The sequence below is a fragment of the Gopherus evgoodei genome, chromosome 12 (genome assembly GCF_007399415.2).
Source record: "Gopherus evgoodei ecotype Sinaloan lineage chromosome 12, rGopEvg1_v1.p, whole genome shotgun sequence".
Lineage (NCBI taxonomy): Eukaryota > Metazoa > Chordata > Testudines > Testudinidae > Gopherus > Gopherus evgoodei.
The window spans coordinates 3,750,827-3,778,556 of record NC_044333.1 but is presented as its reverse complement, the minus strand read 5'-3'; the positions used below and the strand labels follow the sequence as shown (position 1 = coordinate 3,778,556).

The 27,730-nt window shown below is 56.5% G+C and overlaps 1 protein-coding gene across 4 annotated transcripts in view; it reads right to left on the bottom strand.

Annotated features, from left to right (window-relative positions):
- Nucleotides 1–9,688: 9,688 nt before the first annotated feature.
- Nucleotides 9,689–27,730, bottom strand: part of VAC14 (VAC14 component of PIKFYVE complex) — a 201,905-nt gene continuing 183,863 nt past the window's right edge. For 3 of the 4 annotated variants that reach the window (XM_030582196.1, XM_030582198.1, XM_030582199.1), the window contains 2 exons: nt 20,115–20,265; nt 9,689–10,633 (listed from right to left, as the gene is read on the bottom strand). In XM_030582196.1, coding sequence (XP_030438056.1) covers nt 10,471–10,633; nt 20,115–20,265 — 314 coding nt within the window. In that variant the 3' untranslated portion in view covers nt 9,689–10,470. Of the gene's footprint in view, nt 10,634–18,282; nt 19,173–20,114; nt 20,266–27,730 lie in introns of all 4 variants that reach the window. The other variant, XR_004002856.1, reaches the window with a different exon arrangement.

The window sequence follows — 27,730 nt, the reverse complement described above, 5'->3', positions numbered from 1 at the left end:
TGATACATTCAGGGAGGACAGGTCCATCAATAGCTATTATCCAGAATAGGCAGGGATGCAGCCCCATGCTCTGGGTGTCCTTAAGCCTGTTTGCCAGAAGCTGGGAATGGGCAACGGGATGGATCACTTGATGATTCCCTGTTCTGTCCATTCCTTCTGGGGCACCTGGCATTGGCCACTGTCGGTAGACAGGATACTGGGCTGGATGGACCTGTGGTCTGACCCAGTCTGGCTGTTCTTATGTTCAGATATGGTAATTTCTGTACTATCCTGGACAAGCCTTATTGAATGACATTTGCATATCATTGTTAGCCATGTAATTCCATTGGGCAAGGGGACTGCAATCCTCCAGGAGATAAGCACCGTGGGAGTGGAGGTGATTGAGCAAATTCGCTCAGGGTGTAACCTCTCCAGAGATGCTGCATACACTTGTTCAAAAAAAGGCCTTTTGGATAAATAGCCGAGTTTAAACTGACTCAGTTTGCTTTCGGATCTAGCGAATGGACAGGACTGTCCGTCCAAGGGGGAGCCCAATCCTGGAAGGATTGACACCAGCCGAAGTCTGAAGTGACCTCTGGGAAACTTCTCAACGGAGGGGAGAGATAGCCCAGTGGTTTGAGCATTGACCTGCTAAATCCAGGGGTGCGTGTTCAATCCTTGAGGAGGCCACTTAGGGATCTGAGACAAAAATCAGTACTTGGTCCTGCTAGTGAAGGCAGGGGGCTGGACTCACTGACCTTTCAGGGTTCCTTCCAGCTCTATGAGATAGGTATATCGCACTATATTATGAGTGCTGGTTCTTTTATAGGTTTTCCGTACTGCTTTCACCCTAAGAAAAAATGGTTACTCACCTTCTTGTAGCGATTGTTCGAGATGTGTTGCTCATGTCCATTCCAGTAGGTGTGCGCATGCTGTGTGCACAGTCTTCAGAAAGTTCCCCCCCCCCCAGCAGCACCCGGGCAGGTCAGTCATGGAGCCCCCTGGAGTGGTGCCTCCACGGCATTCAATATATGCCCCTACCAACCTGGTGCCTCCTCAGTTCCTCTTTGTTGATTACTCCAACAGAGGGGAGGTGGGTGGGTTTGGAATGGATGTGAACACCTCATCTCGAGGAACAACAGTTACGGGAAGGTGAGTAACCATTTTTCCTTTTCGAGTGCTTGCTCATATCGATTCCAATTAGGTGACTCCCAAGCCCTACCTAGGCGGTGGGGTCAGAGTTATGGAATCACTGACTGGAGCACCACTCTGCTGAAGGCTGCATCATCTCTGGCGTGCTGGATGATGGCACAATGAAAGGTGAACATACACACTGAGGACCAAGTCGCTGCCCTGCAGATTTCTTGGATTCGGACCTGGGCCAGGAACGCCCCTGATGAGGCCTGGGCCCGTGTGAAGTGTGCTGTAAGTGCCAGGGCTGGAATCTTGGCCAGCTTGTCCTAGAAAATATTCTTTGAGATGAGACCAGGAGACCTTTCACCCAGTCTGCTACCACAGTGAACAGCTGGTTTGATTTCCTGAGCGGCTTGGTGTGTTGATATAGAAGGCTAGTGCTCGCTGAACATCCAGGGAGTGCAGCCTCCTGACATGAGGCTTTGGATTAAAAATCAGGCAGGAATATGTCTTGGCTGGTATGGAAATGGAAGACCACCTTGTGCAGAAAAGCTGGGTGAAGTCTCAGCTGCACCTTGTCTTTGTGGAAAACTGTATAAGGTGGGCCGGAGGTAAGGGTCTTTAACTCAGACACCTTGCTGATGTAATGGCCACTAGGAAGGCTGCCTTCCACAACCGGTAGAGGAGAAAGCAAGTCGCCAGTGGCTTGCATGGGGGCCCCACTAATTTGGAGAGGACCAAGTTAAGATCCCAGGCAGGAACACACCGTCTGATCTGGGGACGTAGCTGGTCCAGGCCCTTCAGAAACTGGCCAACCATGGGACTGGCAAAAATGGAGCACCCCAAGACTCCGGGGTGGAAAGCTGAGATAGCCGCTAGATGTACCTTTATGGACGACACTGCCAGGCACTGTTTCAGATGCAGAAGGTACTCCAGAATAAGAGGTAATGTAGCCTGAAGTGGGGGCATATGATGCTGGTCACACCAGCAGGGGAACATCTTCCACTTTGCCAGATATGTGGTCCTCGTGGAGGGCTTTCTGCTGCAGAGTAAGCCCGCCCTCACCTGCTCTGAGCACAGCATGGAGTTCAAGCCATGAAACTTCCAGGCTGTGAGGTGGAGGGACTGAAGGTCTGAGTGATGAGGACCACTGTGGTCCTGAGTGATAAGGTCGGGGAGGAGCGGCAACATGATCCAGAAGTGGGGTGTACCAGTGTTGTTGAGGCCATGCTGGTGCCACCAGAATTATCTCCGCCCCATCCCTTGAGTAGGACCTTGTGCATGAGAGGGATCGGGGGAAGGCGTAGAGCAGACGGCCTCCCCAGGGTAGCAGGAATGGATCCGCGATTGAGCCTGGGCTGCTTTTCTGGAAGGAGTGAAACACTGGGCACTTCCTGTTACTGTAGGTGCTGAACAGGTCGACCTGCGGAAACCCAGCTCTGGAAGATGGGAGTGAATGACGTCCAGCCAGATGGAAAACTCATGGCGGTGGAAGGACCTGCTGAGGTGGTCCGCCAGTACGTTCTGGACTCCTGGCAGATAGGATGCTTCCAGGTGAGGGGAGTGGGCTATACAGAATTCCCAGAGCCTGGGAGCGTCCCGACAGAGGGGCGAGGACTGGGTTCCACCCTGCTTGTTGATGTAAAACATTGCAGTGGTGTTGTCTATCGTGACTGCCACGTTCTGGCCTTGCAGACGAGTCACACAGCTCTCAGCTCCTTGATGCTGATCTGGTGAGAGAGCTCGTCCTGCGCCCAGAGGCCCAGCGTTCGGAAAGCTCCCAGACGTGCACCCCAACCGAGAGCTGACGCATCCGTAGCTAGAGACAAGGACGGCTGAGGGCTGTTGAAGGGGGCTCCCTCACAGACTATTCGAGCATCGAGCCACCGCTGGAGAGACTCTAGCACCTGCTGTGGCACCGTGAGCACTAGTCCCAGGCTGTCATGCCCTGGGCGGTATGTTGAGGCAAAGCACGTCTGCAGAGTCCTGAGCCTCAGCCTGGCACGCCTGACCACGTACGTGCAGGCCACCATGTGACCAAGGAGACTCAGACAACTCCTCACTGCAGTGGTCATGTACTTCCTCAGGCCTCGAATGACGCTTGTCGTGGCTTGGAATTGGGACTCCGGCAGACTTGCTCTCGCCTGGACTGAGTCCAACACTGCTCCGAGAAACTCTATCCTGTGGGTCAGAGAAAAGGTTGACTTGTTCACAGTGAGGAGGAGACCCAGTCTCTCAAATGTGGATCTCACCAGATGGACCTGTGACTCCACCTGCTTTCTGGAGTGCCCCCTGAGCAGCCACTCGTCGAGGTAGGGGTCTATCTGCACCTGCCTCCTTCGGAGGAAGGCTGCTACCACCAACATGCACTTGGTGAACACTCGTGGGGCTGTCGACAGGCCGAAGGGAAGGACCGTGAACTGATAATGGTTTTGATTGATCATGAACCTTAAAAAGCATCTGTGTGCAGGGCGAATGGCTATGTGAAAGTACACATCTTTCACGTCGAGGGCGGCGAACCAGTCTTCAGGGAAGGGATAATTGTATTGAGGGAGACCACGCGGAACTCCAACCTCACCATGAACTTGCTGAGTCCTCCCTCCCAGATCTAGAATGGGTCTGAGAACCCCCCTTTGCCAAGGGGATTAGGAAATAGCGAGAATAGAATCCCCTGCCCCAAAGAGCCTCCTCCACTGCTCCCATGGCGAGGAGCGCCTCACCTCTTGGATGAGGAGTTGCTTGTGAGAAGGGTCCCCTGGGGTCTGCCAAATGGTCCTTGCATTGGCTTGTATAGTTTTGATGAGGGGTAGAGCAACCCTGAATGGTCCTTCTGGTGCCAGGATGTCCACCATAGGGTCCTCTGTGACTACCACCTCCTCAGCCTGCAGGTTCATATTCCGAGCCACCCTGCACAGGAGTTCCTGGTGGGCACGGCTATCTCTAGGGGGCGGCCCTGAGGCAGAGGTGCCCGCCACTGCCTTGTCCGGGGAGGATGATGAGGAGACTAGTGAGGGACCTGGGTTCTCCTGACCCTCTTGGTCCCCAGCGACCTCCTGCCCTGCCTCTAGTTCCATGCCAGCCACTCCAGGTCTGGCTCAGGAACAAGGGTGGATTCCAGAGGATGTGGTACAACCTCCGACTCCTCTGGACCCTAGGAGTGGGGTGACTGGCCGCTGCCTCGTCATCTAGGTTCGGATGCCACCAAGCGTGAAGCCTGGGACTGTGTGCCCTGGGCCTGGTGGTCTGCCCACAGGGTCCAAAATGGTCACTGCTGGATTGGTACCGCAAGCGGGGTCTGTGCAGAGAGCCGGATCTGTGCCAATATGAATGGTGCAGAGATTAGGACCTACTGCATGAAGGTGATTGGCGCCGTGAGCGGGAGCAGTGCCATGAGTCAGGCCAGTGCTGCGAGTGTGAACGGCACCGAGACGCCGAGTGGTGCCTCGCTTCTGCAGTCTGACTCGAGGGGAAGAACATCGCTGGCTCCCCTCGAGACAGTGCCGCCTGTTGTGGTATCAGAGGCCGTAATTGCAAGGAGTTCTCTCGCAGCCTCGAAGGTGTCTGGGGTGGAAGGCAGTTCTCTGTCCTCCACCATCTGACATGGGGAGTCCAACTGCACCGGACTCAACGGTCGCCCTCCTGAGGCCGAAGTCGACGGTGCAGGCTCCAAAGTTTTTGGCACTGGGGGGCTCCTCCCTGGGACGCGCCCCATTGGCCAGCTCTGAGGGAGTGAGTCCCGAAGTGCAGGAACCATTCTTCCCCTGTTTCTGGTGCTGCTTCTGCGCTGGCGATGGTATCGGTGCTGGGTCGTGCCCGACGGCTTCGGTGCCGGGGAGCAGCAGTGCCGTGGGTCTCAACCGGAGTCCTGCTGTGGTGCCATCACCACCATTGGTGCTGGGGCACTGCACACTGAGGAACTCGGCGCTGGGTCCTGCCACGCCGATGCGGGGTGTGATCTAAGTGCCGCCTCCATAAAGAGCTGCTTCAGTCGAAAGTCCTGCTCCCTCTTGGTTCAGGGGCTAAAGCCCTTACAAATCCTGCACTTTTTGGACTGATTAGCTTCCCCCAAACACTTTAAACAAGCGTTGTGGGGGGTCGTCCATTGGCCTGGCCTTGTTGCAGGACTTGAACTCCTGGGACTTAGGCATGTAAGTCCCGCACAGAGAATGCGGTCACGGGGGGAGGGTAACCCCCCAGCCCAACAGCTAACTGCCAACTAGAACTACAATAACTATGAACTAACCAACTAGGGAATACGAACAGTCCGAAAGAGAAGCTCGGGAAATGTGAGGACCTTGCTGAGCAAGACGCCACAGTTCCAACGCCTGTCACGGGCGGTAAGAAGGCAGCGCCGGGTCGGCTGGGGCATCTACAGAGCGTTATGGAGGCACCACTCCAGGGGGCTCCACGGCCGCCCCAACAGGTGCTGCTCGGGGGGAAACTTTCCGATGACCGTGCATGTGGCGGTCACACCTACTGGAATGGATGTGAACCACCTCTCGAAGAAGAAACAGGCGCTTGCTTAGAGAGCTGCGTGGCACCTTCCACGCATGGGCAGTTATGCTGTTATAGCCTCTAAGGAGAAAGTGACGCGCAACCCTTGGCCTGCTCAGGCAGCCCGGCCTGCTGGGGTAACAGTGCAAACGGAGCTGTGCAGCCTGCAACTCCTTGGGCAGGAGGGGAAGAACAGGAGGTGCTGGCTGGGAGCTGGGAGTCTAGAGCGGGGGAATATGGGGGCAGCTGCCCTGAACTGTGACACGCGGGACCAGCTGCTGCTCTAGCCAAAGGCTTTTGGGAAGTCACTTGAAATGCAGATCTCATGAGGTCTAAAGCCCAGGACAGGTGGCCACAGCAATGGCCCCAAACACTCCATCTTAGAACACATGGGAACCTGGCTCCATGCCCTGGGACAGGCTCCTGCTCCATAATCCCCAGCCCACCTCACGGCACCGCCGACAGGCAGAGGGGCTCCGGCAGGCCGAACGGCACATAGCAGCGTCACGCGCGCCCACTCCTCCTGTTCAGACACACTCCCTGCGTTACAGACCTATTGGAAACAGGCAGGGCGGGATGAGAGATCCTGTCCCCACTCCCCCAGCCAAACCTGTCACGATCATGCTCATCAAAACTGCAGGTGGCAAACCAGGCCTGACATCTGCTGTCCCCACCAAGAAGGGACACGACTGCACCATGGATGCTGGGATGCTCTGCCCCCAGGTACCACCCACCAGTGGGCAGCCCATCATTAGAGGCTGTGGCAGTGGCCTGGCCCTGTCTCATCAATGTGACACGCGCCATGAAGGCCCCCTGCCCGCCCAGCTCCCTCCGCCACTGTAGCCTCAGCCCAGATTTTGGATTGGGCTTTATGCAGTGGTTGGCCCAACAGGCCATGGTCAGCGCTGGAGTGGGACATACCTGGAGCTTGGGGAGGAGTTAGGGATCTGGTGCTGCTCAGTGCTAAGGACCCGGCCCTTTGAGCCTGTGCAAAGCTCTGGGTTGTTCCCATATCAGGTGTGACCCCTTCCAGGGATGGGCAGCTCGGCTCTGGGTCTGAGCTTGGCTGATGCTCATCTGGGTTTTGCAGGCAGGTTGAGAGCCTGTCCCACTCGGGGGTGGGGGCTCACTGAGTGGGAACTGGTGGTTCTAAGGGCTGGTGTGCAAAACTGATCCCCACTCTCCTCCTGGTGGACAGATCCTGATCCTCCCCATAGGAGCCAGGCTCCTCCGAGGGTAGGGGGATATTGTACAGATGGGCTGGAGGAGGTTGCTGCATTGGGGACCCCCTGCCCCCCAGACTCCATGTATAAGCAGTTAAAGGGACACTCAGATTAACTCCCTCTGCTTTTCCTTGGCACTGGCAGAACCGGCTTTGGGCACATGCCGCATGGGGAGGCAGGTTCAGCAGCGGCTGATGGGGAAGGGATGCGCTCATGGGCCAGGCACTAACGGCACACGGGAGCTCAGTGTGGCCGTGGGCGGGTTCCTTAGGGTGAGTTGCAAAGGGGAGCCTCACGCCCACCAGGGCCATCGAACATCGGCCCCCGCCCAGCACCTCAGCAATGGAACAAGGATGACGTCACCGCCCTGCTTCCCACGAGTGCTGAGGGTAGGGCCAGCCGCATGGTGCCGGCTCGGACGCTGGGGCGACAAAGGCCAGGGCGAGGCCTGGAGAGAGAGGTGGAAAAATGAGAAAAACTCAAACGTCCTCAGAGGTGACTTCCCATCCCCCAAACGGCCAATGAGCCTGTGCTGAGCATGGGTCAGCACTCCACTGTCTGCTCCCGGGACGGCGCAGACACCAGCTGTGTGACTCAGACCCTGGGGCCCGGGCACGGCTCTCCAGCGGCCAGCTCCGACCCCCCGGGCGCCGGGCGCGGCTCTCCAGCGGCCCACTCCGACCCCCCGGGCCCTGGGGGCGGCTCTCCAGCGGCCCGCTCTGACCCCCCGGGCCCCGGGGGCGGCTCTCCAGCGGCCCGCTCCGACCCCCTGGGCCCCGGGCGCGGCTCTCCAGCGGCCCACTCCGACCCCCCGGGCCCTGGGGGCGGCTCTCCAGCGGCCCACTCCGACCCCCCGGGCCCTGGGGGCGGCTCTCCAGCAGCCTGCTCCGACCCCCCGGGCATCTGCAGAGCCCTCTGAAGCTTACAGTCTGATCTGAAGGCCACAGGATCTTTCCCACTCCTTTCTGTGGGCTCTGGGGCGTGTGGCTGGCCAGACTCTGTATGGTGCTGAGTGAGTTCAGCTCCCACTGGTTGCAGTGGGGGTTAGAGGAGCTTGGCACTGGCTGGATTTGGCCCTCTGCCCTTCCCCAGTCAGCAGACACTAGTGTTCTGAAGTTACCCCAGCTCCTGGAGGTGAGACTCTTGGCACTACCCCACCAGGACAGGGTTTTGAAGATCTTGCCTCAGGACTGAGAGGAATGGATTTATTTTATGCAAGCCACTCCTCAGCACAGGGCTATTAGGATGAGCCAGCCCCACTCTAAACAAAGCAGCAGCCATAAAAGCAGAGGGAGAAGATATTCCTAAACCTCCCACCTAACTCAGGACAACTCCAAGTCATCCAGAGGAGGGTCATTTCTAGAGGAGCCGCCACCTTAAAGAGGGTCCCCCTAAGCACACCTGGCCTTGTTCCATCTCTGTGCATCCCCTCTCGGCACTGCTCCGGGAAGGGCAATCTGTAGTTATCTCCTGCTGCACAGCAAGCCCCCCCCTCGCTTTGAGCTACAAGGTCAGACTGCGATGGGAGGCACTGACACAGGCCCCACTGGGGACCCAGAACGTTGTCTGCCCCCTGTTCCAGCTTCTGATTGGGGCCGCCCAGAATCCTCGCCAGTGCTGGAGGGCGTAGCAAGGGGAACCCAAGGCACAACCCCCAGGGGCCCTGCTGCTCCTTGCTAGCTTGTCACACGAGGAGGGCTGGAATTCGGGACATCAGACCACAGGCTGCATCCTGGTGCTGCGGAGCTGGGAATGCCACCCAGCCAGCAACTGGCAGGAAGTTAAGCCCAGCAGAGCGGCAGACTGCCCAGGCGAAAGACATTTCTGCTGCACTTGTGACCTACCCAACCACGCAAGAGGGGGGCGAGCGGGTGGGTGCGGGGTGAAGGAAATGGGCAGCCCGAGGATTAAACGTTTCCATGGATAGTGAGACCATCTGGTTACATGTTCTCCTGCTGCACAGCTCAGGTCAAGCACTGGCAGAAAGGACCTGGAAAGACACTTCCCTGTAACGGAATAGCCTGTCCTCAGGGGCCCCTTCCCCTTCCTCAGACACTGGCCACTACTGAAGCAGACAGACCCCTGGGCTCCTGGCCTGCCTTGGGAATAAACACACCCAACCCGACAACAGTTCGCTCTCACTTCACAGTTTCCTCCAAGAAACTCCAGCAGGGCGTCTCCGTGGGTGTTTGCAGCAGCTCACCGCTCAGGGTCCATCCGTCCTGCAATCCCAGGATGTGGCTGCAGCTCCTTCAGCCTGCTCGACGCTGAACGTTTAGGCTGACACAGCTAGAGTGTGAAAAGTCCAACCCCTGGGCACCGTAACTCTGCCAACCTCACCCGCCCTGTAGAAACAGCTTCCATTGACCCAGCTACTGGCGCCTGGGGAGGCAGAGTTCCTGGAGCGATGGGAACCCCCCTTCTGGCCCTGCAGCCAGCAGCTACGTGACAGGTGCTCCAGCAGCACGGCGAAGGCGCCGAGCGGTGCCACTGCAGCACCGAGAATGCAGACATGGCCTTCGTCTGGCTGGCTCTGGCCCCAGAGCATGGGCTAGCGCCATGGTAATGAACCCAGGCCTGCCTGGCTCTGGGACCTGAGCATGTCTATTGGAGCTGCAGCTACCCCCTAGGATTTCAGACCCCGCCATGCACAAGGGGCACTCAGCGACCCCCTTCGCCCTGGGGAACAAATGGCAGACATGGGCCAAATCTCCAACCCACACAGGAAGTTTGGGAGATGCTGACCCAGTCAGGGGAGAGTGCCCCCGGAAGGGCTCAGTGGGTGTGGAGAGCAGCCTCAGCCCAGGCAATGGCCATCCCGGGGGCCTTCCCCCAAGGAGCAGCAGACGCCAGGCAGGGACTTTGCCATAATTCTTTTATTTCAACGTGGGGAGCTTTTACATTGGTACAAATCTATTTTCAGGCTAGAACTCGGACTCAGACTGAACCCCTCTATATACACATACATGATGCTTTCAGGGGGGCCATACATACAACAGGAGGTGGGTCTGAGGGGGGTAACGAGGCGGCTGAGTGACGTAAACACAGGAATGTGAGTCCACAGGGCCAAGAGAACTGGAGGATTAGATGGTGCTGTTGCCACAGGGAGGTCAGGGCAGTGCATGTCTGTGGCCGAAGGGCCAGCTTTCCTTTCGGGACTGCAGCACATGACCACCTGCCTTGGGGGAGCGATGGGGGGGGTGGGGGGAGGTGAGGCCAGTCCAGTCACACGCCCAGACACTCGCTTGTTTGAGGCTGGAGGTAGCAGAAAATGCTTTAACGTGTCTTCCCTTTGGCCTTACTGGCCCGGCTGTGCCATCAGCTGACTGCTGCCAGGGAGGGATTAGTAAGGCGGAGTGCAGGGGGAGTGGGGGGGCAGGCAGGTAGCTTCATTGGTCCGTCTAGTCCCCTCCTGCCACTTCCCCACACACTTGCTTGTGATGCTCTGGAATTTTGTGCAGCCGGGCTGCTGGGCTCTGGAGAGCCTTCCCCAGCTGAGCATCGTGACCACTCCACCGCCTCTCCCTGAGACAAGCCCCCACTGGATCAGACACCCTGGAACCCACGGCAGCAGCCAAGCCCCTCGGCTCCCCTCCCCTCCCAGGTCACTGTCTCCATGCACGCCAGCAGCGGCTGGTGCTCAGAGGACGACCCTTCGGTCTGGGGGCTCTCCCCGGCCAGCCCGCTGGTGTCTCACTTCCAGGTGCTTGTTCTGGACTCGCTCAAAGTGCTGCAGCAGCTCCAGGTAGTCGATGTTGGTGGCGGTTGCTTTCTTGAAGCCCAGAGTGGTCTTAGTGCTGTCCCTGGGGAGAGGAAGCAGAGAGAGATGAGAGGGTGTGTGCCAAGCACCCGGTCCGTTACCACTCCCATGCAGACACCCCAGGGGCCAGACGCTTGTGCTTTCCACTACGAAGCGCTCCCCGCTCACTCCGGGCTGGGACATGGCTGGATAACGGCTGTGGAAGAGCCTACAGCTAGGACCAGGCCAAGGCTGCTTAGCAGCTGAGAAGGGGTCAGGGAGGAAGAAACTGGGTATCATGGCAGTGACCCTACCTTTCTAGTGAAGCAGCCGAGTGCACGGGGCAAGTGAAGACCCTGGTGCACGGATCTATCACCACGGATCAGAGCGCCCAGCCTGATGCTGGGCTGAGCTAACCAGCAAGCAAGAGGCTTGGATAAGAGGGTGCTGAGCCTCTCTCCTGAAATGGGCCCTAGGCTGAAAGCTGGAGAGCACTGCCCCCACTCCTGATGGCACCCTGTGCTACGAGCCTCTCCCGCTCTAAGCAGAGCTAGGCCCCAGGAGGCTGGCTGGCGTTTCGGATGCCAGAGACTGCAAGGAGCTGGAGCGCCCTGCGGAGTAATGCTCAGTACCTGCACCTGCTGGTGTTTCCTGGGGACAGCGTGCTCCAGGCTTGTGCTCTGCTTGATGCCTGCCAGGAGCCACCCCTAATGACAAGCCTGGGGGGGGGGGGGAGTTCAGTGCCTGGCACCTCACTGCCTGAGAGTTGGGGTCACCTGGCAACAGAAGTCCCCACGGGATCCAAACAGTGGGGCCCAGCTTGGTCTGTGGCAGAGGGATCCCAGACTGGAACCAGGGATGCCCCCTAGGCCAGGCAGGAGGAGTCTGGCAGAGCCCAGCTGGAGCACGGGAGGTGGCTGCAGAGGCCTGGTCTGGCCCTGGTCTCTCAAGAGTCACCCCCGCAAATCTAAGGTGGGGCTGACACCAGCAGCATTAGACAGAGTGGCTGCCCTGTAGGTGCGGTTCCTCAGGTGCCATTCGTGGCGTGTGACGCACCCTCCCAAGCCGAGGGGCCCAGTGAGCTGGGGCAGCAGGCTGCTTTTCTAACCACAGGGTTCTGTGGAGCCCCAGCTGCGAGGCTCTCCCCCGGCCGAGCAGACAGCGCGGCAGGTCAGCGGCCTGGAACGACAGCGCAGGGCGGCCTGCCTGAGCGGGAAGGGCACGCCAGGATAAGGTGCTGCAGCCAGCGCAGAGGAAGCCTGCAGGCTCCATTTCTGCGCAGCGCTGAGGAAGTTACTGACCCTATGGGACCAAGGACCAGAGTACCCAGCCGGGCTGTGGCCTCGTGTCCTTTCAAAGCCAGTCCCACACACCCACCAAGGCCACTGCCCTACAACCCTGCTGGGCTGCCCCCCCCACATGCCTATCTGGCTCTTCGCTTCTGTCCGACTGCACCTCCAGCAGGGCCGGCCAAATCCTGCCTCGGATAACATAAGAGCATAAGAACGGCCATACCGGGTCAGACCAAAGGCCCATCCAGCTGAGTATCCTGTCCTCTGACAGTGAACAATGCCAGGTGCCCCAGAGGGCGTGAACCTAACAGGTAATGGTGAAGTGATCTCCCTCCTGCCATCCATCTCGATCCTCTGACAAACAGAGGCTAGGGACACCATTCCTAACCCATCCTGGCTAGTAGCCATTAATCGACTTAACCTCCATGAATTTATCCAGTTCTCTTTTAAACCCTTTTATAGTGCATGCACCAGCCCCCCTCTGTCTCAGGAGTCGCTGCTGCCACATGTCCCCGTCCCCCCCCAGAGCAGGCTGCCCTTGCCTGCACTCCCACCCTGCCATCAGCACAATGGGACAGGCTCTTGTCCCACCTCTTGCTCCCATCTCTTCCCAGAAGCCCCAAGGGTGGGGGGAAAACGGTCCAGCCCAATGTTATCCCCCAAGCCCAGCTCCAGCTGACATCACAACAATGGGGCCGGTTGTGTCGGGATTTCTGGCGGAAGCTCAGGCACAGCCCCTCCCTACTCCCCACGGGCTGGAGGGTTGGGTGAGGCTGCAAGAAGAGACGACAAACATACATGCGGGATCCCGTGGCTCGGAGCCAGACACGCTGCCTGGGAAGGGGGATCCAGGCAGGCTGGGGCGCTGGCCCAGGGCTCAGATGGACCCCAGATGCAGCCAGTGTCACAGAGCAGGAGAGGTGGGAAGAGCACACGAGCAGCGAGTCCGTCTGGGACAGAGCCAGGAGGGTGGGACAGTCTGCCCAGGGCTGGGAGTGGTGATGGACCCTGGGCCTGGCCCTGTGCTGGTGGGGGAAGAGCAGACATGGGCTGATCTCAGCTGCCTCCACCCTCCCCTGGCAGGGGAGAGAGCCTGGCCTAGTGCCAGGCGGGAGCATGGGAGCTCTCCCCGGGGCTCACCAAAGGGGCACAGGTCCAGGCTAGCGCAGGATGGCTCAAGGGGGCTCCGGACAAAGAGGGTCAAAGCGCTTGGACTCCTGCTGCCAGCGCCCACAAAAGCCACGTGTGCTGCTAAAGACAGAGGCCGGCTGGCCGGTTCAGCGGCTCGCCAGGGTCACGCAGGGGCAGCGGCAGCACTGGAAACAGAGCCTGGAGCCTTGACTGTGAGCCAGCAGCTCTAACCACAGGCCAAGCTACCTTGCTCCGAGGGCAGCAAAGCAGCGACTGCAGCAGGATGATCCTGGGCGGGAGACCCCAGTTCTCAGGTACAAATCCCAGGACATGGCAGTGGGAGACCAAGCCCTGTACACTTCAACTGCCAATAAGCTGCATGGGCTCCACTCAGTTACTGCTGGATCACGAAGACACCAACTTAGCGGCATCTGCTTTGCAATTCTGAGGCCCTGGCTACACTCAAATTGCCCCGGGTTAGTGGAACCAGTGCAAAAGGCCCTGGGAACATGCTTGTTCTGGTTTATTGGGGTTTAGTTTCAACCCAGTTCTAAGCAACTTATGCCACACGGAGATAAAAGCCTCCCCCAACGCACGGGGTTGGACTGGTTTGACTCAGGGCAGGTCTCCACTTACTATGCTGCAGTGGCGCGGCTGCCCCTGTCGTGCTCCAGTGAAGAAGCTATGACACCAGTAGGAGAACGTCTCCCACCTCAGGAGTAGCTATGGGAGTGGGGAAATGCTGCTACCAGGACAGTGCTGCCTACACTGCAGGTTAGACTAGGGTAACTGGTGGCTTTTTCCCACCCCTGAGCGACAGTTCTACCGACGTACGTTTGTAGTGTAGACCAGCCCTAAAGTCTGTTTAGACTCACACTGGAAGTGAAATCCGCTGGCACAAGGAGGGTGAGGGATCACCCACTGGTGCCATGGCACTATGCGACAAGGCTGGCAGGGCGAGATCCCTCAGGCTTAACTAACTGATTTACAGGGGTGGCAATTGTGGTGCTTGGGAAAGGGAGGGACCTAACAGCACAAACAGGCGCTGAGTGACCTGCCTCAGTGCAAGACATGAGAAGTAATTCTTCCGCTCTACTCTGCGCTGATTAGGCCTCAGCTGGAGTATTGTGTCCAGTCCTGGAGACACATCAGGAAAGATGTGGACAAACTGGAGCAAGTCCAGAGACGAGCAACAAAAATGATTAAAGGTCTAGAAACCAGCTATGAGGGAAGACTGAAAAACCTGGGTTTGTTTTGTCTGGAGAAGAGAAGACAGAGGGGACATGGTAACAGTTTTCTAGTACATGAAAGGTTGTTACAAGGAGGAGGGAGAAGAACTGTTCTTCTGAGATAGGACAAGAAGCGATGGACTTAAATTGCAGCAAGGGTGGTTTCGGTTGGACATTAGGAAAGACTTCCTGTCAGGGTGGTTAAGCGCTGGAATAAATTGCCTAGGGAGGCTGTGGTATCTCCATCATTGGAGATTTTTAAGAGCAGATTGGATAAACACCTGTCAGGGATGGTCTAGATAATACTCAGTCCTGCCAGGAGTGCAGTGGACTGGACTAGATGACCTCACAAGGTCCCTTCCAGTCCTACGATTCTACCGATGCCCCTCAATCCAGACTTGCTGCCCCTGAGTAATTCCAGCCCGAGAGCCCCCCAGCAGCTCTGCCAATACCCTGAATCCAGACCTGGCCCCTGCTATGCCACTTAGTCCCCCCCCGAGCTCTTCTGATGCCCCTCCATTCAGACAGACACCCCCTGCTATTCCATTCCTAGTCCCCCAGCTCTGCCAAAGCCCCTCCATACTTATGCTCTGGAAAGGCCCCACTGTGCTAGGTGCTGCCCTGAAGAACCTGCAATCCAAGTCTAAGAGCGCAGAAGAGGAGGATAATGCACAGGCTATTCCAGCCCATGTCTCCTCCCACACAGCTCTGCCAAGGCTCTTCATGCTGTGCACCAGCCCTGCTATTTCAGGAGGGGAAAAGCGCAAGGCACTAAAACGCCAGCGTTTAATCCTTTCCCACAGCAGTACGGGAATCCCGCCTCCCAGCTCCTGCTGGCTGGCTCCGCCTCTGGCTGCGCCGCTTAGGAAGCTGTACTTGGCCAGATCATAAAGAGCATGTGTCTCCTCAAGATTCATTGGAATTAGGAGCAAACCCGAGACACGCATGTGTGTCTGAGGTAGTGCTTCCCACCCTCGGCAGTGCAGAGACACTGCCAGGAGGAGAGGTTTCCCCTGGCCTGGATATTTGGGGGAGGGAGGCCAATCCACAGAGCTTGACATTTGGGAAATCAACAACCCCAACCTACACACACAAGGTGATTAACAGAGGAGTGGCAAAAATTGACAGGGCCTGTGTTTAGCTTTGAGGAGCTTAGAAGGGGAAGAAAAACCACCCCCCACTGAAGGCTTAACCCTTCTGACACCCACTACATGATGCAGAACAGCAGAGAACATCTCCGAAATGCTTAGACAGACAGTGCTGAATGGCCCAGTTTCTCCTGCTGAATCAGATGCCGCCTGAGTTCCTATTTCCAGCCAACAGCTGGGGTATCTCCGCTCAGTATCTGGGACCTGCTCAGTGGCTGGGAAGACAGAACCGCTGGGAGAGGGGGTGGCAAGCAGCAGCCCTGGCAAGGAGCAAGGTGCCAGTTTGCTGGGAGGTCAGCACTGATTGGGGGCCCCCGGGAGGGGGCGGGAACAGATACTGCCATTCTGCTTAGCAAGTGGCTAACGCTCCCTTGAGAGCCAAGCATCTGAGCCAAGCAAGTGGCCTGGGCCATGTTATGCCTGGAAGTGCCATGCAGCACTTGGGGAAACTCCTGCCCTGGCTCTCGTCTCACAGGGTCCCTAGGGCCCCTGCTGATTTTCCCTCCTGGCCAGCTGAAGGCGAGCGTGTCTGCCCAAGGCCCTGTCTGCACTGGGCCAGGACAGTGGTGGGAAACATGCGGCCAAGATCCAGCTCCTAGCGCCTGCGCTGTCAGAGTAGGCAGGGCTCAGGGGCTGACACCATGTGATTACCTGGGTCCCTATCATGACCACAACATACTATTTATTTTCTCTAAAGCCATAGATCTACCTGGTTTGGCTGGCTCTGCTCCCAGTCTAGTGTGGATGAGACATAACAGAGCAGGCCACGCACTGAGAATTAACACTTCCTGATCCCCCAACCCCCCACTGCTCCACCGAACTCAGGGAATGAGTTTCTGCCAAGCCCTTTGCTCCACTGAACTCGCTAGGGAAGTGTGGGGCAGCAGGCCCCTGCTACTCCCTTGGTAGGTACAGCATCCCCACAAGCCCAGTCCCATTGGCCAAGTATGGTGCACACCTTGGGTTACTGCCATGGGGCAGGACCGTAAAACAAATGCTTTGAGGCTGGGGGAATTCCTTGCCCCTGGCTTTCCAGCTGCACTGCTCAGAGGCTGAGGGGAAGAGCACAAGGCAAAGAGAGAAGTGCTCCTACCTGGAGACAGAGGAGCACCAAAGACAGCTCAGCAGAGTGCAACCCCACAATGCCAGCTGAGAGCTGGTCACCTCCAGTACACTGCACTGGGCTGCTGCTGGCATTTACTTGTGGGCAAGTGTCTGTGAAGCCGAAGTGCCAAGAGCACTAGTCTGAGACAAGTGTCATCTGGGCAGGCACTGAGTACTGCAGGTAAATGCCAATGGGACGCCGCACCCCTGTAGCACCACCACTGCTGTTCCAGTCCTGCAAAGGGATGGCCAAGGGGACTGGAGAAGTCAGGGCACCTGCAATGAGCCTTTTGACACGAGGTTTGGCCTCTGATTGCTAGTGACCAAAGTGTGTTACCAGCTCCTTGGAGGCTCATGTAAGAAGAATCGATGCCCTTAGTCTTGTTCCTAGGGGACAGGTGGCCTTCTCAGCAGACAGGCTGAGATGAGGAATGGGGCACAGAATGCCCCCCAGCAGGGAGACCCTTCACGGGAGGAAGGACACGCTGGAGGCCATGGTACATTTGTTCGGGATGGCCAGTTGTGCTGCAGTTCGGAGATGTAAAGCCTACAGGAAGTGAGAGCACCCAGCTCCCTTTCCCACACACTGTGGCACTTGCAAACCCGGCTCCCCACAGCAGGATGGCCAGCATGCTAAGCCACTGGGCTGCAGTTCTTTGAAATGTGGTGTTAGGCAAGGTTCTGGCATGCTCTCTCTGGAGTTGGGTATTCCTCTGAAGATGACTGCCGCATGGTAGCTGAAACCTCAGGAACCACGGGTAACAGGTAGGACAGTGGATTGGCAGTCCTGGGTTCTAACTCCAGATGTGCCTCTCTCTAGGTCACCCAGCAGGCCAGTGGCACACCTCGGTGCTTTGGGTCCCCATCCCCTTGTCTTGTCTATTCAGACTGTAAAGCTGTGGGGGCAGGGATAGCCTCTCACTTTGTGTCTAGTGCAATGGATGCATTTGGGTAACAGGCTAGAACGGACGTGCAACTCTCCTGTGCCGACCCCCACTCTTGGATTAAGAGATTAATCCAAGGGTTAGTGATGGTCAGACTGGGAAACCCAGGGAAATTCAGATCCAGGGATAAATGTGACAGGCTTCTCTCCAGAGACGCGTTTAAAAAGAGAGCTAGTCCGTACAAGGAGTGCAGACAAAGGAGATGGGACACCTTGATGGAGACGGAAAACCTGCCAGGTATCTCTGTCCAGGCAGTGGTCCGACACCTTTCGCCCCCGGCTTCCCCCTGCCCCAGATGGCTCTCCCAAGGGGGGCAGCTTGGTCTGTTATGAGAGTGGGCTTCGATGTTTAGTAGAATGTAGGTCACAGTTAATCAGATGCTCAGTCTGTCTGACAGCTCTGATTGCTCCAAAAGCCCAGTAATCGGGGGCGAAAGGAGGAAAACCCTCCCCCCTCCGAACACACACACACAACTGCTCACACTCAAAAAGAATACCCTGGCTGAGAACAGAGGCCAATACTCCTGAGCACACAGGCTGGGGAGCGTGAGGCCCCAGATAACATCCTGCTGAGGGACTAGTTAAAAGGCAAGGATCTGCCTGCGGCACATCTTGGAACGCTGTCCCCATGGCTTTGCAGAGGAGGAATAAGTCTTTTATGTCTTCAGAAGGGATGTGCGGCTGCTGAGGAGCAGCCCTCTCAGCTCATTAGCCTGGACTTTGAAAGAGCTACTTCCCCAGCCCAGCTGAACAGCGATGGGGTGGGTTCACCTGGGCCAGGGCGAAGATGTCCCTAGGAGCCCTCCCCACCCCACCACAGCCAAGAGACGCCTCCTCACTGCCAAGAGAAGAGGAGAGCCACGTACACTGAGACATTTTATGCCTGGCATCGGTTTTATGGTAGCGAAGAATTAACAGCACAGGCTGGAGACCCTGGCATGCCACAGCTTTCGTCTCCCAGGAGGTCTTGCCTGGTTGGCGACCTTCAGCCTTAGCTGCATTCTGCTCCAGAGATTTCATAGCATCGTGGACAGATGTCTAGCAAGGATCAGAACCTGGGTGCCCTGGGCCAGCCTGAAGAGTGAAGCACCAAGACAAGTCCTGATCTCTGGCTCCAAGCTGGAGGGCCCCAGCCACTAGGTCAGCTCCCATGCTGTGCCGTGTGCTCAGCTAGAGAGCTCGCTGCCTGCAGCAGGATGCAGAGCTGGCTGGGTATACAGTAAACGGGCATGCCGGGCTGGGCCCAGTATGCACAGCTGATGTCTAGGTCCCTGCCCCCTAATCAGTGTCCCAGCTAGTCCGTAGAGTTAAAGCCAGAAGGGGCCATTATGATCACGTAGCCTGTGCTGCTGCCCAGCAGCGTAGGGGCCAAGAGCAGCAGATGCACCCCAGGCAGGCGACTGCTGGCGAGACGGCAGAGCAGGCAAAGGACGATCGATGGTTCTCAAAGGCCAGAGTAGCGCAGGCCCAGCAGCCCACCAGACTCGCAGGGCTGCTAGCACTGGTGTGTGCGCTAGCAGCCGGCTAGAGTGAAAGGGGCTGAAGCAGCTCCCAGGGTAGGAGGCCTGGTGCTGGCGCACACCAGGCAAGCCTGGTGCAGGCAGCCCCTGGGTAGGCTCCCGGGGGCTGTTCCTAACAAGCTGGGGCAGCTGAGGGGAGCTGCGCCGGTCTCCATTCAGTGTAAATCTGCTCCAGGGCTCTGCTTGTTTCCATGGCGACTCTGCAAGTGAAATTTTCCATCCCGGATGCCAAATGCCTGTGGATGAGACACAGCCCTCCAAGGGTTACCAAATATAGACAAAAGCTGAGCGACGCTGCACAGTGCAGGGCAAGGAGCGCGCCCAGAGCACTGGCAGGTGGCAGCGCGCGCAGGAGGAAGCCTTAGGCCTGACACCCAGCGCTGCGGGCAGGTGCCTCAGAGCAAGCCCTGCTGCTGCTCGCACAGAGAGGGGGTCAGGTCTGGGCTGCCAAATGGCTCATACGCCTGAACGCTCCAGAGCCCCACACGTACGTGGTGCCCGCACGCTGCTCTGCCACCCTCGCCTGCTGCAGTGATGTTACCGGAGGGCGAGAGTCGCAGCCACTGCTCTGCTATAAACACATGCCCCTGCCCGTGCCTCTCGCCAACCACCCACTGCAGAGGGGGCAGCTTGAGCCCATGAGGACCCAGCATGCATTGCTCCATCTTGATGCAAGCAGTCAAGTCTCAGGCCCTTCGGCCCCTACCGGCCACGGCTTTGCATTAAGGATAAGGGCTGCCACGCTAAATCCAATTAGCCATGTCCCTGGTCACTGCCCCACAACTGAGCACAGTTCAGGCCCTCCCACCCCCGATGTCACTATTCTTCCTCATCAGGATTGCCCTTTGACCTCCCCACACCGGGCTGTGAGGGCCCAGCCCATGCTGCATCACCGAAGGAGTGGAGGCAGCTCAGCATCTGTAGGACTGGACCTGCATAAGGGATGTTGCCAAGCCAGGCGCATAGTGTATCGGGAGCTCTAGGCTTAGGACCAACGTGGGCTGTGCCCTGAGGATATCACAGACACTGCTGGCAGGAATGCAAGAGGACGGCATGTGCTCCCAGTGCCTCTAGGTCAGGGCAGGCTCTGCAGAGGGCTGGAGTCCCAGCCTCCCTGTGACACTGTGGGGGCCATATTGAAAGGGGGAGGAGTTACTCCCCCGGCTGGTGTCACTCACGTGGCCTGCAGGAGCTCGGGGTTGGGTACGCACTGCAGCCGGTGAGAGAGGAGCTGGAAGGCACTGCTCTGAGGCAGAAGCATCAGCAGTCCATAGAGAGCCTTGATCAGGTAGGGGTTATTCTTCACGTCCAGCAGCTGCAGGCGCAGATCTGTGGCCAGAACAGACACGAAATCAACGGAGGTGAAAACAATCATTCCATCCGGCAGCTAGACCCCCCACCAAGCCCTCTGCGTGGGTGCAGAGAGACAGCTGGGTCGTTCTTTACAAACCACCCCAAACTTCTCCCAGTTGGCCCAGGAAAGCACCTCCTGGGTGCCACGCACTCATCTGCTTTCAGAGAGCCTGGCAAGCACAACCCTTGCGGTCCCGTTATTCTCTTTCATGTACCATTGCGTCCAACATCCAGGGGTGATGGGCAGGAGTCCCCTTCCAACACCTCTAATGCCACAGCAACTTCGGTGCTACCCGCTCTCCCCCACCGCTAAGCATGTGGGCTTCCCGCAGCAGCACACCCAGTCTGAGTCAGGAAGAGATGCTCCCTGCTAGGCCAGTGGGCTGGCACAATGGCACCTCTCTAAACCACTGCTTTTCTCCCCGACCTGCAGGCCCGCCACCTTCCCCAGCTCCTGCTGCAGCATCTCTGCACGGATGTGATGGCATTTCTCAGGCACGGCCTGAATTTGGATTCCTGCACCAACTGAGGCAGGCTCAAAACAGGGTAAATGCTGCATCTTTTCAGACCAACTGCATTTACCAAGCACCCAGAATGAGACTGCTACGGAACCCCTGCAGAATGAGACCCACCAATGAACCCAGGCCAAGGAGGGAGGCTGCAACTCACAGACCCCTCTCCTTTTTGATTTGGGAAGCAAAATCTACCAGTCTGTTGATTGGACGGTTTCCCTTTGTCATTTCCTTTCTAGGCCACCCCTTGCTGCACATCCCTTCACCACCTTGTGAACAGGTTGCTCACAAATTAACCAGTTTAAGATGTAGTTCTACATTGCAAAGCAGCTCTTTTCTATTCCACAGATCATCTCCTTGCTGTATACAGTCAGAATCATAGATGACTAGGGGTGGATTAGGATTGCATCTGATGATGTGGGCTGTAGCCCACAAAAGCTTATGCTCAAATAAATTTGTTAGTCTCTATGGTGCCACACTGTTTTTTTTGCAGATACAGACTAACATGGCTGCTACTCTGAAACCTAGGGTTGGAAGAGACTTCAGGAGGTCATCTTGTCCAACCCCCTTGCTCAAAGCAGGAACAACCCCAACTAAAATCATCCCAGCCAGGGCTTTGTCAAGCTGGGCCTGAAAAACCTCCAAGGAAGGAGATTCCACCACCTCCCTAGGTAATTCATTCCAGGGCTTCACCACTCTCCTAGTGAAATAGTGTTTCCTAATATCCAACCTAAATCTCCCCCACTGCAACTTGAGATCATTGCTCCTTGTTCTGTCACCTGATACCACTGAGAACAGTCTAGATCCATCCTCTTTGGAACCCCCCTTCAGGTAGCTGAAGGCTGCTATCAAATCCCCCCTCACTCTTCTCTTCTGTGGACTAAATAAGACCAGTTCCCTCAGCCACTCTTCATAAGTCATGTGCTCCAGCCCCCTAACTATTTTTGTGGCCCTGTGCTGGACTCTCTCCAATTTGTCCACATCCTTTCTATAGTGGGGCCCCAAAACTGGACACACTACTCCAGGTGTGGCCTCACCAGTGCTGAATAGAGGGGGATAAATCACTTCCCTGGATCTGCTGGCAATGCTCCTACTAATGCAGCCCAATATGCCGTTAGCCTTCTTGGCAACAAGGGCACACTGCTGACTCATATCCAGCTTCTCGTCCACTTAATCCCCAGGTCCTTTTCTATAGAACTGCCGCTTAGCCACTCGGTCCCTAGTCTGTAGCAGTGCATGGGATTCTTCCGTGTTTAGAATGGTTCAGATTCCAGGCAAGATTGCAGCTCCAGCAATTAGGAAAAGCCATCTCTCTCATACACCGAGCATGTCTGATTTGATCCGGAGGCAGTGAGACACCACAGACATGGAATTGCATGGTGCCATTTGCAGTAGTGCTGTTCTGAATAGCATGACACTGTGAATCTCCCAGAGTGGGTGCTGAAGAGGAACAGACATACACATGTAGAAATCAAGCAGGGATTACAACTGCCACCATCTGCATTAGAAAAAATTGTTGGGAGTGCAGAAATCCTACAGAGGGCTAGGTGGCTTGTGCCATCAACAGAGACTCTTTAGGAATGAAAATCACCTCCAGGCCTACCCCAAAGCCTTGCCAGCTGTGAACACGGCACAGCCCTTCCCAGCTACTGCACAGCACAAACCAGAAGACACAGACATAGCAGCAGCAGAGTGGAGAAGAAACCAGCACTTCGATTCTTCAACAATAAAGAGAATATGAGCAGCAATTCTGAGTCCCCCGCGGTGCTGCAATGACTCAAGAGTCAGAGTAGCAACCTCCAGGCAGACTCCTGGGCAGCAGCCGCACCCCACGCCGAAGGGGAGTTCTAGCCTTCGATTTCACCAACCGTCATGTTCATACTCCTCGGGCAATATAACAGCCTCAGCAGGGAGCCTCCCTCTGTCCTGCCACCTAGGCAACCTGCCTTTGGCACAGATGGCCCTGTCACAGAGTCACCAGGCGATGCTCTGGAACTGCTCCCCACCAAGCCAGGCAGGACTTTGGGGAGCCTCCTCTCCCTTGGAGCAGACTTGTTCAGGGCAAGAAGCTCACACGTCTTCACCTCCTGGGTCTCTCCTTGGAGCATTCAGCATCCTCTGCCCCTCCGGGCGCTTCCCACAGCGAGCCCGCCTCAGTGGGGTCCTGGGGAAGCCACCGGGTTCTGCACCCCCACTTTGCAGTCAGATGTGACTCTCAGCCAGCCAGTAAAACAGAGGTTTATTCGATGACAGGAACAGGGTCTAAAACAGAGCTTGTAGGTACAGAGAACCGGACCCCTTGGCCAGGTCCATTCTGGGGGGCAGTGAGCCTGACCCCCACGTCTGCCCTCAGCCAGCTCCAGACTAACAACCCCTTCCAGCCCCTCCTCTCTGCTCAGCCCCTTTCCCGGGCCAGGAGGTCACCTGATCTCTTTGTCTCCAACACCTTCAGCTGGCACCTTTGCAGAGGAGGGGCCCAAGCCATCAGTTGCTAGGAGACAGAGTGCCAGGCATTTAGGTGCACTGGCCATTGCTCTGCCAGATACTTAAGAACTGCCATGGGGACACTGAGGCACCAACACAGTATTCAGAGAAAACATTAAGAACATTCCCAGTTCGTCACAGCCCCTTACGCCAGGATCACAGCAATATTCAGGTTACTCCCAGGTCCAAAGGACTCGCCACTTACCCCAGCTTAATTGCCCCTTAGATCCCACACAAAAAGACAATACTTGTAGCCAGTATGATAAACTACCTAAAGGTGCATTAACTAGGAAATAGAAACAAGAGAGGGCCTGACAAGGTTAAAGCAGGCTAACATACACACAAACCAGTTCCAATCTTAAGTTTCAAAATGAAACAAATGCTTCTGTACTAAGGAAGTGCTACCCGTCCTTCAGGGCTGACACAGGCTAAGCACTGGGGATCTTTTGCTTATGCCTGGTAATCCCTGCCCCCCAGACTCCAAGCAGCAACTAGTTCCTCCTTGTTAGCGGTTTTTATTCCCTTCCCCCTTTCTGCTCAGAGCTGCAAACTCAGCTGATGAGTCATGCAAGCGAATTCCTCCCATCTTCACGGGGCTGGGGAAAGTAAACAAAGTCTTTTGCCCTCTAAGGTTTCGCACTAGCCCCTCGGGTGTCGCCAGCAGGAGCTAACATCTTCCACTGGAGACCAGCACGTCACACTACTTAGTGGCTCTCCCCATCTGGGGAGCTACCCAGTCACAGAGGCTTACAATGCAAAGGCCCCATACTCCCTTGCAATGTGAGAGACGGATGCTAGAAGTGAGATTAATGCAGGCAGCAATTTACAATCATTCCATTCACACTAACACACACTTTGAATTGTAGCACCTCTTTTAACAACACTAATACACGAGCGAGCCAGACTGGCTGCAGCTCTGTATGTGTCATTGTTCAACTGAGACTTGGGTGTGAGCCGGCACCTGCCTTGCCAGCATCACAACGAGCACCACCCACGTGGACTGGTTTTCCGGTCACTAACCTTTCTCTGACTTACAGATCTAGCTACAGGCAGGACGAGTGTTGGATCTGAAGAGCAATCCTTACTCAGCAGCGTGCCTGCGAAGCGGAGACCTGCTGCCCCTGTATTTCTTACAGATCTATGCTAGTCGTAGTCCTGGATCCCCTGGTGAACTGGCCAAATCACCCTTCTGGGCCTCTGTTTCCCCATCGGTAAAATGAGGATGAGGACATGGCCCCACCTTTGTAAAGTGCTTTGAGATCTCTGCCTGGGAGGCCCTGCCAATCGCCTCCCCCCACCCACTCTGCTAACGAGCCTCCCTCCCGAAAGGGGGCAGAGCCATGGCACTCGCATTTCCGTGTCTGCCTGCCCAGCCCTGCCAGCTCTCTGCAGCGCTCATGTGCAGGTCCTCTCAGCTCTTGGAGCCAGACCCACAGGAGAGAGGGCTGGAGAGTCCCTCCCTTCCCAGCCCAGGGCTAGGCATTTCCCACTTGATGTTAACTGGTTCCCCATCTCAGGGACAGGCAGCCACCTGGAGCCCCCAGAGCTCAGCAAGCCTCACTGTAGGGGGAGGGCTTACAGATGTGCATGTCCTTTCCACCTTTAATTTAACCCATTCCCATCTCCATTAACCAGCCAAGACCATCTCTTTCCCCCTCCTCACTCTATGCCGCCGCGCAGTCCTGGGCTTGTAGCATTACAGGAATTTCCATGGCAACAGGCTGGGATGCAGCAAGATTTCGAAACAAAGCCAGGCAGAGAAGGGGATGAAGGAGGAGATGGACCCAGGGACCCCGGCAGGAGATCATCTTGAAGGCAACCCGAGACTGGACAGATTAGGAAGCGCTAGGTACTTTAGGGTTTTAGCGTGGATGGGGAGGTGAAGCTGCACAGAAATCTGTATTTCACGTCCTGGACCTATGGCTTGGGTGGAGCAATGGTGTGCATGTGGCCTGCTGAACTCCCTGGGGCCTGAAGGTAGGCATATTCAGCACTGATGCCCAACCCAGGCTGTTCAATGGAACTGGTAAAGAGCATCCATGTCCCAAGAACACCAAACGTTGCTGTGGAGAGCCAGCAACTTCGCCACGTTTGCACCCTCTCATCAGGCAGCACCGGGAGCCACTAGTCACACTAGGGCCGAGAAATGGAGCTTAAAGTTCGACTCCATTTGCTGCTCAAGGAGAGAAGTGGGCAGGAGAAGCAGCACAAAGCAACCACTATCCACAGAACAGGGCACCCAGCCCGGTGCCAGCCATGATGAGGTGGTGGGAGGGACTGCAGCCCAGCTCATTTTAAGGCACTCTCCTGGTGCACGACAGCTCAGTGCAATGAATCTGCACACACGGCTTGAGTGCTACCAACCCGTGTAAGGTGCAGCCCGAGACGCTAGGGGCGAGGGCCTGGGTGCAAGTGAGGTCCTTTGGGACAGGTTTTCCCACAAGGGTAGCTAGCATCAGGCAGTCCTAGCTCTCGGCTCAGTGCTTAAGGAAAGTGTCTGTCACAGACCACATGTTCCTCGCTCTGCAGATCCTGCTGACCTGTCCCACTGATCTAGGCGGAACTGGGCCAATGGCACAGGCAGCTGAAATCAAAGGGCTGCTAACGCTGCTGCACAGCTTGAGCGATGGAGCAGAGCAGCTGGGTATGAATCAGCCAGGGTGAGCATTCCAAGCCAGTGCACGCAAAGCAGGGAAGGCCCGTGGTTAGGGGCTCCCACTCACCCTGAATGGATGAACATGCCCCGGTCAAGTTGCCATCTGCAGTTGCTGCGTGAAGTGTGTCACAAGATTTAATATGGTCAAGGGCCTGTCTCCTACATGGCACAGGGATCATGCGACACCAACACCCAGAATCGGGACAGGGAATCCTCCAAACCCACAGCCACTCTACTTCAGCACACGAACACCAGGACATGGAGAGGGCACCCGCAGCTCGACTGCTGTGCCCCACAGAGCATCGGTAACTGCAGCTTGGCACAGGCCCCTTGTCCATCACCCAATTCACTGTTGCCCACTGAAGTTTGCCACGCAGGCTCTCTGGTCCCTTCCTGAGCAGCTGGCGCTGGGTGTGTCAGGAATGTGGTCACAGTTCCAGCACTGCAGTGCTGCCAACTCAGGTGGTATCTGAGGTTCCACTCCAGCTCCTGGAGTTGTGATCATGCAAAACTCAGTTTTCAATCAAAAGAGAAATTTCTAGTCTCATGGTTGTAGAAAACAGCTGGACCATGAGCCTCGTGTGTACCCGATCAGCTCGGCCCAGAAGGGGAAGGACCAAGCCCAAACTACGTGCTTTTACATGTCATGATTTTAGGCCAATCTCATGATCTTTGGGGCCCTGACTCCCTATCCGTGTATGTTGGGGGTTGGCGATACCATGTGTGCACAGGCTCTGGGACATCATCATCATTTCTGGAGCAGGGCTGGATGAAAGCCTGTCATGTCACCGCTACAGCCCCACCCCTCACTCTTCAGCAGCCACGTGGGGTCTCCTTACCGACTACTGGAGCAGCAGCAGCGGGGTACCCTTCCCATTAGCACCGCCCAACCCACTCACCTCAGCAGCCAAGTGTCTCTGATGGGGGGGACAAGGATAGGCCTGCTGCACTCTTCTCCTGCCATATATGGAGTCCTCTTCTGGGGTGGGGTTAGTGAGCCTGCTCTCAGAGCAGTGGGCCTTGGAGCTAGCACCCCACTGAGAAGTATGGGACAGTTCATCCTCCTCTGAGCAATTATTTCAGGCTCTCTCAGATGCAGGCAGACATTGCTGCACTGGTTAAACTCAGGTCACATTTTCAAGCTTTTCTTCCCATTCACAAGGGCTATAAAGTTCCTTGTTTTTAAAATGAAAGCTGAGATTCCAGTGTAACCACATGACTCCAGCAGCTGAGGCCCCAAGCAGAGATGTGTAATACTGTGCCTTGGTCCAGCCTTGAATTTCAGCACAGGTGTTCCGCGAAGCTGACCTTTCGCTCTGCATCCACTGTGGCAGCTGTTTTCTGCAGTGAGTAACCTTATCCCTTTGTTATCATCACTTCAGGGGTTTCCCACTCCAGTGAGGCTGTTACATGTTGTGTCTTGCAGCAACATCCCTTTGTGCTGAGATCACAACACAGCTTGGAAGTTAAGCAGTGTCAGGTTGGTCCAAGAGCTGCAGAAAGCAGTTGGGGTAACTCAGCAGCCTTCTGCTCTCTGGGTCTCAGACAAGAGGGACAAAAGAAATCTGCTGGCTGAGCCAGTTCATCTGACTGAAAAGATAGTTACCTTTTCCCCCGTAACCAGAGTGCTTTGGGATGTGTTGCTCATGTCCATTCCATGACCCGCCCTCCTTCCTCAGTGTCTGAGTTTCCGGAAAGAATGAACTGAGGGTTGCAGGGAGCCGCAGCGCCCCTTATTCCATGGCATACACGCGCCACATCAGAGGGCACCAGACCTGGTCCACTACGG